The following is a 16,530-nucleotide window of genomic DNA, read 5'->3' as shown; positions in this document are numbered from 1 at the left end:
TGTAAAGCTTCTGAGTTCTTTGGTTGCTCTCACAGTAAAGCCATGTTAAGTTGCCTAAAGGACACTGCACTGTAATCCTTGATTGTATTTTCTAGAGCACAAGCCAGAGTGTAATTGCAGTAATTTTAGAGTTCATGCCAGTGCACTAAACATAAGATTTCAGCTCAGTTACATTTTCATGTAAGAGATGTGCTTTAAATACAGTCTGAGTTTTTCAGAGGTGTAGAAAGTAACACAGATAAATCTTCTAAAACTAAGTGCCACATTCATCAAATCTAAGCTGCTTCTTGTTTGCAGTGTCTGTTCCATCAAACTTAATAATCTGCTCTCAGCTAATTAATGCACACTAAAGCATCAATGCATTTCTGGTTTTGGTCTTCTACATTCTCTGATGTAAAGTCATTGACTCAGCTTAGGCAGATAATATGAGAAACTTAAACAAATGGAAGATAAAATGGTATCATAACTGTATAAATTGCAAGTTTAGTTTCCAGCTTGCCCTTTGTTCAGAAGCATTGGGTATAATTCATTAGCAGGAGGTTTGCTGGTTCTTCAGGATGTCCCCACAGTGCAGTGCATAACTTGATGTCTGACCTCTCAATAACACAGAGATTCTGAGCACTTGCAAAATACAGTGTCCTCAGCTGATGGATGCAACCTCTTGGCTCCTCTGAAACTCTAGCCACTTTAAATACTTCAATTTGCACTTAATTTAGGTTTCTTTATGGGTAACATTCTGCCATAAAAAATTCAAGTGGTAAGAAAACATTCTGTTACAGCCATTGATCTAAAAATCTTTGAGGACAATGCAAATTTCTTCAGAGAAGGAAGCTGCCATTGAGGTCTGTGTTGACCCAGGTGTTACACACAGCTGAGAAGAAAAGGTCTGGGGTCTGAAAACTAGAACTGGATAAAGAGGGGGCTCTTCATCTGCTTCTGTGTTTTTTGACCTCAAGTATTTGCATGTCTGAAAGTGGAGTTTTTTCCCTTACGAAAAAATTATCATAGAAACTTTTCATTTTAACTGAGAGTATTAACTAGGTGGAATATGCCTTCCTGGTTCCCAGGAAAAATATGTCTGTCTCCAGGTTTGATTTTTTTCCCCCCACTCTGTCTGGACAAAGGACAAAGAGACACTACAAACCTTTTTTTCTTATAATTTGTAGCTGAAGTTGCTAAACAAGGAAAGTATCTCTTTAGTACCTTTAAAAGTTTGATAGCACAGTCCTGCTGCATTTGCTGTTCTTTGGGGTAGCAATATGTTAAGCTGGGAGGTAAACTACATTTGGTGGATACCATGGATCCACTATCCTGTGACACAGAAATTCAACTGTGAGTAGCTGAGGCGTTTGAAATGGATGTTCCTTCACTGGTCAGAGAATAATTTGTCATTTATCTGCTATATTGAATGGATATAATTTCGGCTCTGATTTATGAGTCACCTCTGCAGAAGTTCTGTGTCAAGAAGGTTTTGAACTCACATAAACATATGGGGGCAATATTTTGTTCCAAAGAAATTAAGTTTGTGTAATTCTCTGCACCTTCATCATCCTCTTTCTCTTTCTTCCTGATTATCCAAACAGCTTTTGAACAAATGCTATTTGAACAGATGAAAGATAATCAGTCATGTTTACTTGGAGGTCACCTAAGGGGCAGTGGAGGTGAGATGGGCACTCAGTATCTATCTGGAGAGAAGGCTGAAAAAAAAAAAGTTGGCTTGGATTTTACTGGTGGTTGGAGAGCTCCATTTGAGAAGAGGCCTTAGAAATATCTTTATAAGAAAGAAAAAAGGCATCTAGAGCTGATGGTCAACTGAGACACAAATCTGGGAGAAAAGTCACCTTGTTAGTTCTTGAACTCCTTGTTTGGTTTAAACAGCAGTAATTCTGACTTCTAGAACAATGAACCAAATGCTTTTCCCTTATTTCTCAAATAAACAGTCCTAGAATGGTTTCTGAATCATTAGGGTCATTCATTTCTGACTCACATTGCATATTTTGGTCGCAAGGCCAAGTCACACAGAAAGCAGCATTGGGGTTATTTTGTGAGATCTAAGTCACCTGATTATATGTATTTATAGTTACATAAATACTGCAGTGAATTTCAGAACAAGCAGTACCCTTTATATATCCAAGCTGGAGTCAGTCTTAATCTTCCCTCTGCACAGCCCTCACTCATTTGTGAATTGCATTCTGTTGGGTGGGTGGAGCAATGAAGTACCACCCAGAGAATCTGACTCCTGAAGTTTCTTTGCAACCTGAAGGCTGTCAGATGTTTCTTTCTGCATGACTGTGAGTGTGCATGCACACACAGATGTATATAAATGCACACATAGAATCATAGAATGGATTGGGTTGGAAAAGACCTCCCAGATCATCAAGTCCAACCCTTGGTGCAACTCCAGTCCCTTTACTCAGTGCCACAGCCAATCTCATCTTAAAAACCTCCAGGGATGGGGAATCCACCCCCTCTCTGGGCAGCCCATTCCAATGCCTGAGCACTCTCTCTGCAAAGAATTTTTTTCTGATCTCCAACTTCAGTTTGCCCTGGCAGAGCTTGAGCCCGTGTCCCCCTGTCCTATCACTGAGTGCCTGGGACATTTCTGGCAGTGCACCATCCTGCCCTAAATGGTGCTTTTTTAATGTCTTAATAACCGTGTCTTTATTGCTGCTCTGTGTTTCTTTCACCTTGTTTGTGGTCTATTAGGTGGGCACATTTTGCTTTGCTGTTTCAATCACTATTTTATTCATTCTGTAGTTATGTGAATACTTTCTTTTCTTCATTATAAGGCCTTCAAAATAAATTTATTTCTGTCTGGTACTACTTTCTGTTCTTAATTACCTTTCATCTTAACACAGGCTGTTTCAAGGAACCAAGCAAAGTGTCAAAATGACAGGCAAGGTTACACAGTATCTCTTATTTAGGGATCGACAGATCTCGCATTAGAAGTGTGCACTATTATCTTCTGTTTGGAGATGGGAAAGCAGAAGTACAGAAGCACCTTGCCCACAGTGTCCCAGCAGGCAGCTAGGGAGGATATTCCAATTCCCAAACTTCATCAAATGCTCTTTCCATAACAGCATCTCTGGTCTGACTCGCAGGCAGCTCGAAGCAGCTCACACCAGTGAGAGCTGGAAGTGTGTTTATCAATTTTGCAGCTCCAAGAAGAATCCTCGTAATATGAAGACAGATTTAAGCCATTACCTTTATCTCAGCCTTACAAACTCTGCTTTCCTTAACTGTTTTATCTAAAATGCCATTTAGTCTTAAAACTAAGCTCTGGGACTTTTCATTTAACTTTATTATCTTTTCTGCTTAAAAAAAAGTTAAAGCAGCTCATTTAGTTATATGGGCTGAAGATATAAAAAATGAATTTTATTGAAACCTACATGCCTTTTAGTGGTTTAATGTTAGTGTGTTTAAACTGATAAAAGCACCAGTGTCAATATGAAAAAGGGAAAATATCCAAAGCAAATCTTCCTAAAAACCCTCGGCAATAAAAGCATAGCATACTAACATTTCCATTTTAAAATTACACTTTAAAGGTTCAATCAGTCAGCAGTCTAGGGTGTTAATCCTTGTAAGCAAACATCCTTCTCTGTGCAGTTTTAAATACAGTGTCCAATCAGTCCCCTTTCCTTTCCCTTGAGGGAGGCTGAACATAATGTTGGTGGAGTTCTGTGTTCATGGAGTGCCAAAGGGAGGACAATGAAGTGATGTTCATGTACCACCTTCAGTTCTGCAGTGTCCAAACAGCTTATTAAGCCCTCTCTGCTTTATCTTACATAAAGAAAAGGACCCTGAAGGGAAATAGAAAATACTCGAAAACCAAAATTAGAAAATACTTTAAAAGTGATTTTTAGTTTTTTGGGGTTTTTTAACATAAAGAACAGTCCTAATTATTGCAAATACTGTACTCCATTTGGTTTAGGTTTGTTTTTTACTATCAGTCGAGGTTATTCCTGGTGATGTGGCATTTTTTTAGCTTCAGTTCCTGACTGAATCGTAATTTTGCTGCTTTTCTGAGCAGTTGGTAATTTCCTGCTGGAACACTACTTGTTTTCATTTCTGAAGACTTTTGGGGATCCAGAGCAGTAGTGGGAAGGGCGTTTACAGCAAAGCCTAGGAATGAGGACACCAGGACTTGGGAACAGGGAAGTAACTAATTCCTGAAATAAGAGAGACAGATTGGAAAATACCAAAGCTGACAGAGAGGTGGAGCAGTAGGAAGCTTTTACAAGAATCATAGAATCCTAGAATTGTTTGGGTTAAAAGGGACCTTATGGATCATCCAGTTCTGACCCCCCTGCAGGACTGAGAATAAACCCATTCAGTTCTGGTGGTATCATTTGGGGTTTTTTCTTAATGCTTCGCAGAAAGAGAATAAAAAATACAAACAAGATTTTAGGGGAAGTTAAATGCATGTAATGAAAAGATTCTTGTACTGTCAGTGCTGCATCAAAAAGGTTTTCACGAGTTACTAATAATCCTCCTCATAAAGCTTTCCTGTCCAAAAGAAACAAATGGATCTAAAGTGTTTTCTGTTAATTCCCACTTCTGAAATGTAGAATTCCATAAAACCTTCCAACTGGAGTAAATCCCTCCTGCAGGGTGTTCAGACATCTCCTTGAGAACTATTTTAGCTCTAAGCTCTGAGTCCACCTTCCAGGAATGCACTATCTAACCCATCTTTCCTCCTGTTGAATTATTTTAATGCTTCCCAGTGTAAATGCACGACAAAGTGCACTTGTAATACAGGATATCAGAACTTGCCAGTTCCCAAAGAGAAACCCTCCAATTTCATGCCAAGGAAACAAAGCTGTCTGCCTGTTCACAGGTATCTGTGAGCATCAAGACACACCGAGTATCTTTGTTGTGTTCATTTCATGCAGAAGGACTGTCTGCAAGAACACAGGGCATCCCACAGAGTCTTGGAGGGAATGGATATTGGAGCAGGAAATCTTTTGACACCAGGAAATTTTCTGCAGTTCAGAGACTGAGAGTTCAGTTTATTGCCTGAGATTTTTGTAAATAACTTGGGTTTGGGTATTTTGTTCCTCTTGACACATGAATACTTTGGTGTTATGAAATCTCCCATAAGATAGGAGTATTATCATGAAATTCTTTTGAGTTAATGTAATGTAAACTATCATTAAGAATATTAAGAACTCTGTGCTAGTATGGTTAATTTTAATTGCAGATTATAATAGGGCATTTCTACATCAGAAATATGGCTTCTACCTACTAAATTGAGATGCTTGTCAAGAATAAATTACAGGGTTTGGGCTATTTTTGAGATAGTTTCATAAAAACTTTAGCAGTTTTCTACATCTTCAGTGTGAGAAATACTGTCTTTAGAGAGCAAACTTGTGTAAGTTCATGAACTGCAGAGATCTGATCCTTGAAGCAGTAGATGAACCAATCAAAAAAATCCCTTCTCCTCTGGCTTCTTTTCTTACCCTCTTCAAAGAAACTTATTTAATCTATGTAGTGAATATAAGAATGCTTCCTTATCTATTTTAGATGAGGTTTTTCCCCATGAAGTTTTCACTCTTTTTGTAACATTGTGTGGTCTCTGAGTAGCCAAAATAAATGGTTAAATTGTAATATTGGTCAAAGTTTTTGAGGCTGTGGATGCTCATCCTCTTTTTTTTCCTTACCTAGCAATGAATATTTGGAGGGGAGAGAAAGGTATTAAGGCTGTTGGAAGGCAAAAGTGTGTGGCTGGTGCAGAAATAGTTTAGTCTGTGGTCTCTTCAACTTGCCTGAAGAACCCATCGAGTTTCCCTTTTAAACCACTGAACAACTAAGCACTGAACAATTAAAGCTCAATATTTTGTGCAAGTTAAATGTGAACATAAAATGTTTACAGCTTTACAAGGGCCTCCAGTTTAAGAAATCATGCTCCATTTCTTTTTAAGTGCGTGGCTAAATTTATATGGTCTAGAGGACAGTGTAGAAAAATAAAATGGATTCTGTAATTATTCAGGCCATGTGTAAATTATCTGCTATAAATACTGAACCTACGCTGAAAAGGAAAATTGGCATCCAAATCGTAACCTACTTTCTTCAATATAAAAATATCTGCAGCCTCTTATAAACAAATGTATAAACTCAAGGCTTCTTTCTGCAAATCTGTCCTCCCTTAGGGGAAAAAAAATTCTGTACAGCCCAAGTATTCAGAGAAATCACTCCAAAGAGGAGCCATTCACAGAACAGGGCCTGAGAGACAGGGAAAAATGTCCTGTCTTTAGTTTCAGATCTTACATCTGTCCCTGGAGTGTCATAGGAAAGGCTATTATCCCCTTGTTCATCATGAAGATTAATGTTCAGACCAGCTGAAAATATTGCTGTTCTGTTGGGACCCGTCAGGAAATCTTCAGACCTGTGTGAACCCGAGTTTAAACACTTTAAATAGCAGAGCCAACCCCTCGCCCTGCCTAGAAACAAGTGCCTCTTGCAATTATGTCCTCTGCTGAGGGAGAGTGATGGTCCTCCAGAGCTCTGCCTTATTCGTGGCATCTTTTATACAGACTTCACTGCTACAATATGCAGGGAAAGTGCCTGAGCTGTTGCCTCTTACTCAGGTGAAATAACAAAAGTATTCATCTATCTATCTATCTATCTATCTATCTATCTATCTATCTATCTGCCTATCTATTAGTCTATCTATCTGCCTATCTATCTATCTATCATGAAAATGGATATTTTTAAATTTTCTGTATTTCTTAGGGAATGCTTCCCTTTAATAATCTGTGATTCTTTCCTTGAAATTTTACAGCTAAACTTAACATGACAGAACTGCAATAAAGATAGGCAGAAAGTTAGTTTTCAAGAAAAGATGCTCCTGGCTTAGGAAGGCACAGGGAAATGTCTCAGCTCTCCACAGTGTCGGAGTGGACTCTCCCTGTTGGTGGGGGCATAACACCTGAGCTGCTGGCAGAGTGTTTCATGCAGAGATCCTTGTCTACCAAGCATCTCCCCCCCCTTGCCTTGCAATACAGAGCTTGGTTTGTTTTCCCTTGTGAGTGTTCCAAGGGTGCCGGACAGTGTCTGGGCAAGAGCTGAAACAGGAAAGGAGAGGAAGCTTTGTGGCCAAGACACATCCTCTGTTCATCCCAGCCTCCTAGAGGAACAGCAATATGAGGAACCAGGTGGTGAGGGGTGCTGGTTGTGTCAGGTTTTGTGTGCCCAGGTGTTGGCAGGGGCCACAGGGGTGTCGGTGAGGTGAGGTGAGGTTGGGCTGCCCCATCCCTGGCACAGCTGAGCCCAGGCAGGGAGGTGTGAGGGCCAACAGATCAGAAACATCCCTGCCAGTGCTGAGGGAGCAGCAAGCAGGGGCAGGAGGTGCTCTGGCCTGGGATGGCAATTGGTCATTAGCCATCTCTCTGTCCTTGTCCTGACCCACAAGTTTGCTCATCTCATGGTCTCTCCCCGACCCAGTGAGGATGGGGCAGTGAGAGAGTGGATAGGTGTGTGCCCCACAGCCAGCTGTGATTAACCCAGCACAGAACTGCAAGAGAAGCCAAAGGGATGTTGTTAGGGCTCCTGGAGCTGTACAGAGGCACACACAGTGCTGTTGATACAGGATATACCCCCTGTTTGTGGGCTGGCAGACAGACCCTGCGTGGTCTGATCCATCAAGTGCAGAGTAGCCAGGAACTGCCTGTACAGGACTGCCCTTGTGCCAGCAGGCTGCAGCAGGAGCCACAGCCCAGGCAAGGCTCCCTGCTCTGCACTGTGATCTGCATCCCTTGGGGGAATAGCCTGGAGAGGCTTTCAAGGGAGGCTCTTTGCAGCCAAGAGCCTCTTCCCACATGCTGACCAGGCTGACATACCCTAGCTCAGGTGAGAGGGGTGGTGCACCTCTGTAGGCTGGGGTTGTGCCTCGGCTCTGTTTGTGTTGACCTGATGATCTTGGGACAACATGGAAATGTAGCTCGTTTACATTAGAGTAGATTCCTTCTGGAGTTGATCCTTACACAATCACAGACTATTCTGAGTTGGAAGGGACCCACAAGGATCATCGAGTCCAACTCTTAAGTCAGTGGCCCACACAGGGGATTGAACCCATGGCCTTGGCATTATTACAGCCAAGTTTTTACCAGCTGAGCCAATCTCAGGATGTTGGAGGGAGGGGAGCGAAGGCTGCTACAGTGAAGACTGGCAGCCAGAGTGTAGTGTAATTTGAAATAGAAAGCTCACAATGAACAGATCCTCTTGAAGAAGATAGCATCGGGTTTTTTTCTTCCCTGAGTTGTTCATTGATGAGAGGTTTTAGTTAGTTTGTATTTCCTTTTTTAAACTCAGTATAAGGCAAAATGAATTAAACCATAGCATGTGCCAAACACAGTGTTCACAGATCATTGCAGAGATTTGCTAGACCATTTTAGCATAATCTTTTGAGAGCATCTTGCATTGCTGCTAATACAAATCCAGGACTTCTCTAATTAGGGATATGACAGTCTGCTTGCTGGTTTTGCACTTCCATGGGGGTGAGTACTGTGGATAACAGTAGTTATGGGAACAGAAGTGAGCCTGATGCTTGTGAGTGTCCTTTCACATTGCTTTAAAAGACAAAGAGATTTTATGTATTATCAGAAGGCATGTGATTGATAGTTCTGGAATCCTTGTTCATGCATAGAGTAAAGGTGTCTGGGCCAAAACCAGCACACACTTTCCTCCAAAGCCCCAGTGAACAAAGAGTTTTAATGCGCTTTTACCCACTCACTAGAGCATGGTAACAGTATGGAGTGGGGACAGGCCTTTCACCCAGAAAATCTGAGGCAATGAGGAATTCCAGTGGCCCTGATCTCACACACAGAAGGAATCATAGTCAAATTCAGGTTGCTTGGGGTTCAGCAATTCATGTGGATTTTGTACATTAGGTTTTTCTTAAGTTAGAAAGAATGAAGTCAGTGCTTATGGAGTTTATGTTCCACAAAATTAATGCCACATTATGTTAAGTACACTCTCAAACTTTCCATTTACCTGCAAGAGAGAGCAAAGCCAAAGCCCTGAAATGAAATTAAATCCTTTGAACAGAGATGTAAATACAAGTCAATCGTAAATCCAAGTTTAAGATGATTCCAAATCTATTACTGGATTCTGAGATTATCTTTCTCATTTCCATGTTACCATCATACATGTTTCTTTCTTGAAGCAGACAGATGCACTCTATTTGGATACTCACTGTCATTAGCAGAAAGAACAACCTCTTATTTGAAATGAAAAGGGTTGCAAATAGAGAAAAAGCATTCAGGTAAAAATGTAAGAAAATGAAGGTCAGCAGCAAGCAATGCTTTGTGAAGGAGCTGGAACAATGTAATATGAAGGTCAGTGGAGTCAGGGAGGTGATGGTGAAGCTCAAGGTACACAACCAGGATGGCACTTTCTAGGTGAGAGCTCTTGTTCCCATGAAGAGTCAGGTGTTTGGAGCAATGAGGAAATCCTGGCCACAGTAAAGAGGATTCTACCTGAGCAAAGCTCAGATGCTGCTGTGCTTCAGCACATCATTCCTGTAGGAAATGAATGCCAAACCTTTTCTGTAAAACACTGAGGCAAAGAGTCAGTAAAATCAATTAAAGTGGACAAACAGCTTGCTATATATTCAACGTTGGGTTTGGGGATTTTAATACTCTGTTAAATTTACATTGCAGTTCTGAGGATGATATAAAAAAGTGGCCAGCATGAGAGCTCTGATACCCCCATGGGTGAATAAGCTAAAATCTACTCTGGCCCATTTGTTATCAAGGCAAGTGCTTGCTGTGCTTTAAAGTCTTCAGTACTGAGGCTGATACAAAGTTTAGAAAAGATATATCTGGGTTTTTAAACCACATCCTGAGTTGACAAATTGCCTTATGAAGGCCAAAATGCTTTTCTTGTAAACTGGTCAAAATTGATGAAGTGATGAAGCAATAAAGCAATAATAATAAATGTAGTATTAACACTACTACTGATTGTTTACTTTTCAACATACTATATGTGTCAATATATATGCATCTCAGCATTTATTATGTTTCCAACATACTATGCATGTTACTACAATAATTTTATTGTCTATGTCATATTCCTTCAAATGTTGCATTAAAGAAGTAGGTTTTTGAATGATAGAAAGGCTGTGGAAGATGAAAATATGTCAGTGAAGTGAGGTGATAAAAGCAAGCTATGTTCCAATCAGACATCTACCTGTAATTGGCAGAGTCATATCTTGGATATTACCAGTGGGTGCTCTCCATGGTCTCAGAGAGAGGGAGGTTTGGTCATGACTCCAGAGCTTTTAAAGCATCTTGATTACTGTTACCTTCCTTTTTTTCCTTTAGGGCAGGTCTTTTTTGCAGTTTTCTTTCAGTGCTGTTGTCAGTCAAATGTGTTTCCTTTCACCTCCCCACGTCTCTGAGATTTACACACGTTTGTTTGCAAGTTGTCAGGCTGAAAGTGAGCTCATGTACAAGAAAGTAATTTGAGTTGTTTGTTCACTCCCTGTGGAGAGTATTTCTTATCAGAGATAATGAGCATAGTTTTGAAAAGAGTGGGCATCCTTTGTGTCAGTTTGAGCCTTGGCCCTCACTCAGTATGTCATGGTGATGCTGATGATACAGAGAATGTTTTCCCCCACCCCAGGCAGTTCCCATCTGCCTGTGTCCTTAAAGCAGGAATTGAGCAACTTCACTCTGATGTGGTGGGAGCCTGAGCTCCCCTTGCTTACTGCACCCTCTAAAATACAACTTGAAGGTGAAGGAAGAAATATATCCCTGAAGTGCCAGCACAGAGTCTTCCTTTATGCTTCCCTTCTCGTGTTAACTACCCTGCTGTTTGGTAGTGACTTCTAAAACTTTTTCAAAAGATACTGTAACATACAGTTCTTTCATTTAAAGATGACTGGATCATACCCTTAGATCCTCAACTCTTTCTAAATTAAAGTTTCGTAGTCTTTAAAGATGCTGTGCATTACATTTGTCATGTAGTCCAAGAGAATGTGCCTGCAATGATCTAGGCTGTTCTTTGTAGTTATTTACAGCTTTATATCCTTCTTTGAGGAAACGAATGACACTGTGTGAAAACAAATTGTGTGAGGGGACTGGTGATGGAACATTTAAGTGAAGCATGGACATTTCAATTGGAGTACAGTGTGTTAGTCGAATGCCTGCTGGGCTCATTAGCAGTAACAGGATTAATTCTATAGCCTGTGTTGTACAGGAAATCATAGGAGACAAATGAATGGCCTTTCCTCTCTGTAGTGTGGGAATATATAAATGCCTTGTGCTTTGGCATTCACTTTGTCTTGGGTTCTGGAACGACCAAGAGTCGTGTATGTGCTTTGTTGGCACATCCATTTTCTGAAATGCTTGGCAGAGTGGGAGGAGCAGTGATTGCAGGGAGGGAGGTGGTTGTTTTGTTAGTTTGTGATTTTTGTGTGCTGGGATTTTTTAACACAGGTGATAGCTTTAGGATGAAAAGGCTCTTGAGGTTTTTGTTGCACTTACCCTCTATGTGTTTTTGTTATATAAACAAAGTCTGTACACCTAAACCTTCAGATAAAGGCTCTAGAAGTCCTACAACTCTGCATGCTTGTCACTTCTGCAAGATCATCCAGTGAAAGGCAGGACTGTCAACTCACAGAAGTGCAGAATTTCAGCTTTCCTCTCAGTCTGCTCCTCTCATATTCCAGCTGGGTTTGTTTGTGTACCTGTCACATACTTGTGGTTGTCATTTCCACAACCCATACGAGCCCTAAATAACAACTACGTTCCCTTTTCAGGCATCTTTATTAGCCTTCTCCCAACACACCTCAAACCCAAACCTTTTCAACATATCTACTCCGTACTGGATTGGGTTTCTTTTCTTCCTTTTTGGGAACCAGTCCACAAGATTTTGCTGTCGCTGTTGAATAAGGAGTAGGACTTTGGGTTGGCTTCTGTCATACTGGAAAACACAGAAATACTTTTTTCTTATGTTTTTCTTCAGCTTGCAGTGCTGAGACAATCTCTGTCACAGAAAGCTGTGGTCACTTCCTTGCTTTGAAATAGGTCTTGTACTTCACAGCCAGTACATGTGTGTGCATAACAGAGCAGGATTTTTCTGGCATTTTTCTGGCACTTTCACAAGGGAAAGAAGACACATTCAGAATGTTATTGCATCATTTTAATTCCAGCTCAAAGGGAGTCTGTGTTTCCTTCATTCTTACCTTTCAAACTGTACAAAACATCAAAGCCAACACAAACAAGCTGATTATGGTGAGACATACACACCAAGAAGCTACACAGTCAATTCCTTCAAGACAAGGCTAGGCTAATATGTAACCTTCAGTCCTACAGCACAGAAGAAAAACAACATATATGTGGATCCTGATGCTGTGCCAATCTGCCTTAACTTCGCTGTGGTTCCAGTTCAGTGTAGCAGATTTTCCTCATGGCCTCTACAGGGGCAGGAGGGGAGCATTTTGCTGCTGATTGTCTGGTAGGGAGCTGCTGTTGGTGGGTCTCATTACTACTGTTCTTTTCAGAGGATTGATCTGCCCTTTTAACTCACAGTCATCGCCAGTCAAACAAAAGCAGTTTGCTTCTACAGTGGAATCAATAAAAGGGAAAAAAATGTATTATGGTGTTATGGCTTAGCTGGGAACACATGCTTTTTACCTTTTGCTATTTTGTCTTCTGTGTAAGGATGGGGTTTCCTACCATTCGTGTTCTATTGGTGGTATTTTAGGTCTATGTGATTTGTAACCTGCACAAAAATACATGCTGTCAGCAATACAAGGATAGTTTTTTGTTTCAGTGTTTGCTGCCAATATAATATGTTATATTGATCCATTCTGGCCTCTCAAGTATTTTCCTGGTGCTGTTGAAAAACATGGTACATTTCTTCAAGAAAGGAAAATACCTTAATTTTCATGCAAAACAATATTCAACAGAATCATAAAGGCCTAGACCTGGTAATAAAAATAGAAGCTGATGCTATTAATACATCATTCCAGAGACACAGAGCACCATTATGTGGCTCCTGGGTTGAGCAGAACTTCATGTAATCACAGTAGCCTTAGTCTTAAGCTCTATATAGTTGGAAACTTCACCAGATGTCCATTGTCAAGGCAGCTTCTGAAGACTTCAGAGCTGCAATGTTTTAGGGCCCCAGATAAGACTTAGAGTTAGATTTTTTAAAGTACAATTACTGAACATAACTGATCTATGTTACGGAAGTAATAATAATAATACTTGGCACTCAGTGACCTTTAATCTGAGAACACAAAAGCTCTTAACCAAGGCTTTTAAATACTCCCTTTCTGCTTATAGGAAACAGTGTTCAAAGTCTAGAAGCCTTTTGTGAGAGACCTGAGCAGGAGCAGTGCAGCTCCATGGCCTATTTTGAGCAGTCAGGTGGTGCTTCCTGTGTGTCTGGGTCTGGGGAGCACTGGGAGCTGATGTGGCTGTCCCCTCTGGAAGGGAATTCCTATTGAGTAGCACTTTCAATCTTGAGCAGAGCCAACCTTCAGTGGTACTGCTGGTACACTGAAATGCTGTGTGGCAGCAATGACACAGGCATATAACGGCCCTAACCTGAAATTTGCTTTATTTGCTCTGTAACCTGGGAGGATGATACTGAAATGCTGTGCAGAAACTGGGGGTACTGTGGCTCACACCTACCACACTGACCTGAAGAGCTGAGATATGGAGTGATATACCCCAGGCTCTATATATTCAGGGCAGACAGGTAAGCACCTTCAAAGCCTGGCCTGTATTTTAGAGAGCATACTCATGTCCTTATACAAAATACCACATGTTGGCCATGAATTTGCTGTGCTTTAATACTCTGCCTCAAAATCACATAATGGTATGTATCAGTAATGGGAGTAAATAACTGTATTTGACATTTCCTTTTCTGCAGTCAGTAGTTATTTTTCCAGTTTCTTCCCCCCAGGTGATTTGATTGTGGATTTTCAGGGTCTAGAGATCATTCCTGAGAGTTTCTTTGGTGACTGTGTTTGTTTTATCTTTTAGGTCGATGTGATTGTGACTTTGGGTGGACTTGGAGGACGCTTTGACCAAACAATGGCATCGGTGGAAACGCTTTTTCACGCAACAAACATCACTCCCTTTCCAGTGATAGTTATCCAGGACTGCTCACTGATTTACCTGCTCCAACCTGTAAGTGTTGGAAGAAGTCACTTTACACTGAAAATGACCTTCCACCCACCCTGACACCACAGGGCTTGCACCATTAAGTGCTCATTTTCTCTGTTGTGTTCTGTGGGGACACGGCCTAATAATGTGCATTACAGGCAAATGATGGGCTTTGCATTACTGCCTTGGAAAGGATTGGGGTTATTTTGTTCAGGATAGATTTTTTTAAAACAGGAGAAAGAAGAAAACCAGAAACTATGAAAACTGAATTTAGGTAAATATAGGATTTTGATTACAAATGTGAAAAAAAAAGTAAAATTAACCTTTTGAAGTTACATTCCAGTAAGTTTAAATGTTGCACAGAGCCCTTTTGCATGTTGAGCAGCAATAGGAATATCTGCAATAAGAAGAAGCACACAAGAGGATGATATGAGGGAGTTCCTGACAGGCACATCAGGCAGAGCTCTTCTGCAGTCTGAGTGGTGCAGTTCATTATAATGGGAATTCATCTGGCATCAACAAGAGAATTTCCCTCAGATGTGTTATTTTTGTGGGTTTTCAGGTCTGTTATTGCATTTATTGATTCCTAAAACAACACACACACAAGATCTTGCTGATCCTCTGCTTCTAAGATTTAAATTAAAGGCAAATCTAAACATCAAACACTGTTCTCTAACAGTGATTAATTTATTTGCTTGGAAATATCTTCTCTTGTTGTCAGGGTTTCTAGAAGCTTACCTAACTTTCCCAGTTTCTCTTGGAAAGCCTCTTTCATTAAAATAAATAACATTCACAGGTAAACTTGAGAAAACCTTGCACCAGGTGTGCTTCATTGTAATTTGAGAAAAGCATTAATGAGGTTCTGTGAGATTGTAGATTGAAAGCCACAGGGGCAGGTGCTCTGTCAGCAGTTTGAAGCCCTGTGTCTGCAGGAAAGGTGGTGGGCACAGGAGCTGTTTGGCTGTATGATGAGGAATTCCTGTGATCATCAGCTGCACAGCTCAATGGACAGAGGCACAGAGTGAGGGGCAGAGAGGATAACTGTGCTGAAAAATCTGCAGGTGAGTAATAACTTGCTTGTGATTCATCTGTGAGTGCAGGACTTCACTGGCCACTGTAAATTTATTTAAGATTATTTTAAAGAATCTGCTGAAGTGCTGAAAGAAGATGGAGAATTCCCAGTTTAGCTTATAAAGCTCTTGCTGGAACTGGAAAGACTTTTAATTATTTTCATTCATCTTTTCCATAAGTGGCTTTAAAATGCCATGCCCAAGGTTGCTTTCACAAGAGTCTCCCATGAATAATTAAACTCTTCTTAACTTGAAAAAAATCACAATCTGTGCATTTTAAATAGAAATGAGTGGTTGCTCCTTGTTTGTATTTGCTGAAAACTTCTTTGTTCTGTTTTTAGCACTGCTATACAAGAACCATTTAATATTTTTTTGTAAAAGGGGAGAGTTCCACAGGGTTTATTTTCCTGCCATACCTGGTTTTCAGTTTGTATTGCCAGTAACTGACTTCTGTAACGTGAGGCTGTTTCTGGTATACAGAAATAAAGGGCAGATACAGGGGCAGGCCACTTAAACAATCTCAGTGCTAACTTAGACACAAAATTGCTGTTGATTGTTGGTTTAAACCCGTCACTGTCAGCACCTTCAGTCAGCTGTCAGGGTACCTCAGGATAATAACATTAATCCTGCATAGTTTAGATAAAAATTGAGTGGTTTATACATGGAAAGAAACAAGGATCCTAAGCCTGGAGTTCTCTTTTTTTTTTCCCTGTGTGAAGTTCAGCCTGGTATTTTTGTCTTGCAAACAGCCACAATTATGACATTCTCTCTTTTCCCCTCTCTCCCCTTTGTAATTTAAAATCAATCCCCTTTGTAGGAGGGAGTTTAACACAGTGGGGGACCCACTGACTTTTCAAAATGCAAGTCTGGAAACTGTGCAACAAATGAAGCAAGGTTTTGAGATTCAAATGCTAATGCAAATGATAGAATTAAGAGCATGTTGTTTTTTCTGGAAAATGTAGATCTGAAACCTTTCTCTCTTGGGAAAGAAGAATCTGATCTTCATTGGATTCTCTGGATAAAAGATATGAATAAAATATAATTATGGTTTTGTTTCAAAATGACTTTAGCCCTCTGTTCACTGTAGCAGGAGTGTGGTTCTCTCTCATGTGTACCCAGACAGAGTCTGACATATTTGGGTACAGCAGAGAAACTGGCAATCCTATAAGAGGTCTAGGAAGGATACTGAGGGGAGCAGCAAGCCAAGCAGCTGAATTTTTAGTTACTAAGGCATAAACTAAGAGGAGGATGGTGTGAGTATGTATGCAAGTTCACCATAAAATCTATTAATAATTGCATTCAAAGAGAGTGAGTTCACATTATTACAACATAGAGAGTTA

The 16,530-nt window shown here is 40.5% G+C and overlaps 1 protein-coding gene across 3 annotated transcripts in view; it reads left to right on the top strand.

The window, feature by feature from the left end:
* TPK1 (thiamin pyrophosphokinase 1) overlaps positions 1–16,530 on the top strand; it is a 308,446-nt gene that overhangs the window by 184,881 nt on the left and 107,035 nt on the right. For all 3 annotated transcript variants that reach the window (XM_071559614.1, XM_071559615.1, XM_071559613.1), the window contains one exon: positions 13,998–14,144. In XM_071559614.1, coding sequence (XP_071415715.1) covers positions 13,998–14,144 — 147 coding nt within the window. The remainder of the gene's footprint in view (positions 1–13,997; positions 14,145–16,530) is intronic.

The sequence above is a fragment of the Pithys albifrons genome, chromosome 7, assembly GCF_047495875.1.
Source record: "Pithys albifrons albifrons isolate INPA30051 chromosome 7, PitAlb_v1, whole genome shotgun sequence".
Taxonomy (NCBI): Eukaryota; Metazoa; Chordata; class Aves; order Passeriformes; family Thamnophilidae; genus Pithys; species Pithys albifrons.
This window is presented reverse-complemented; position numbering and strand designations above follow the sequence as displayed.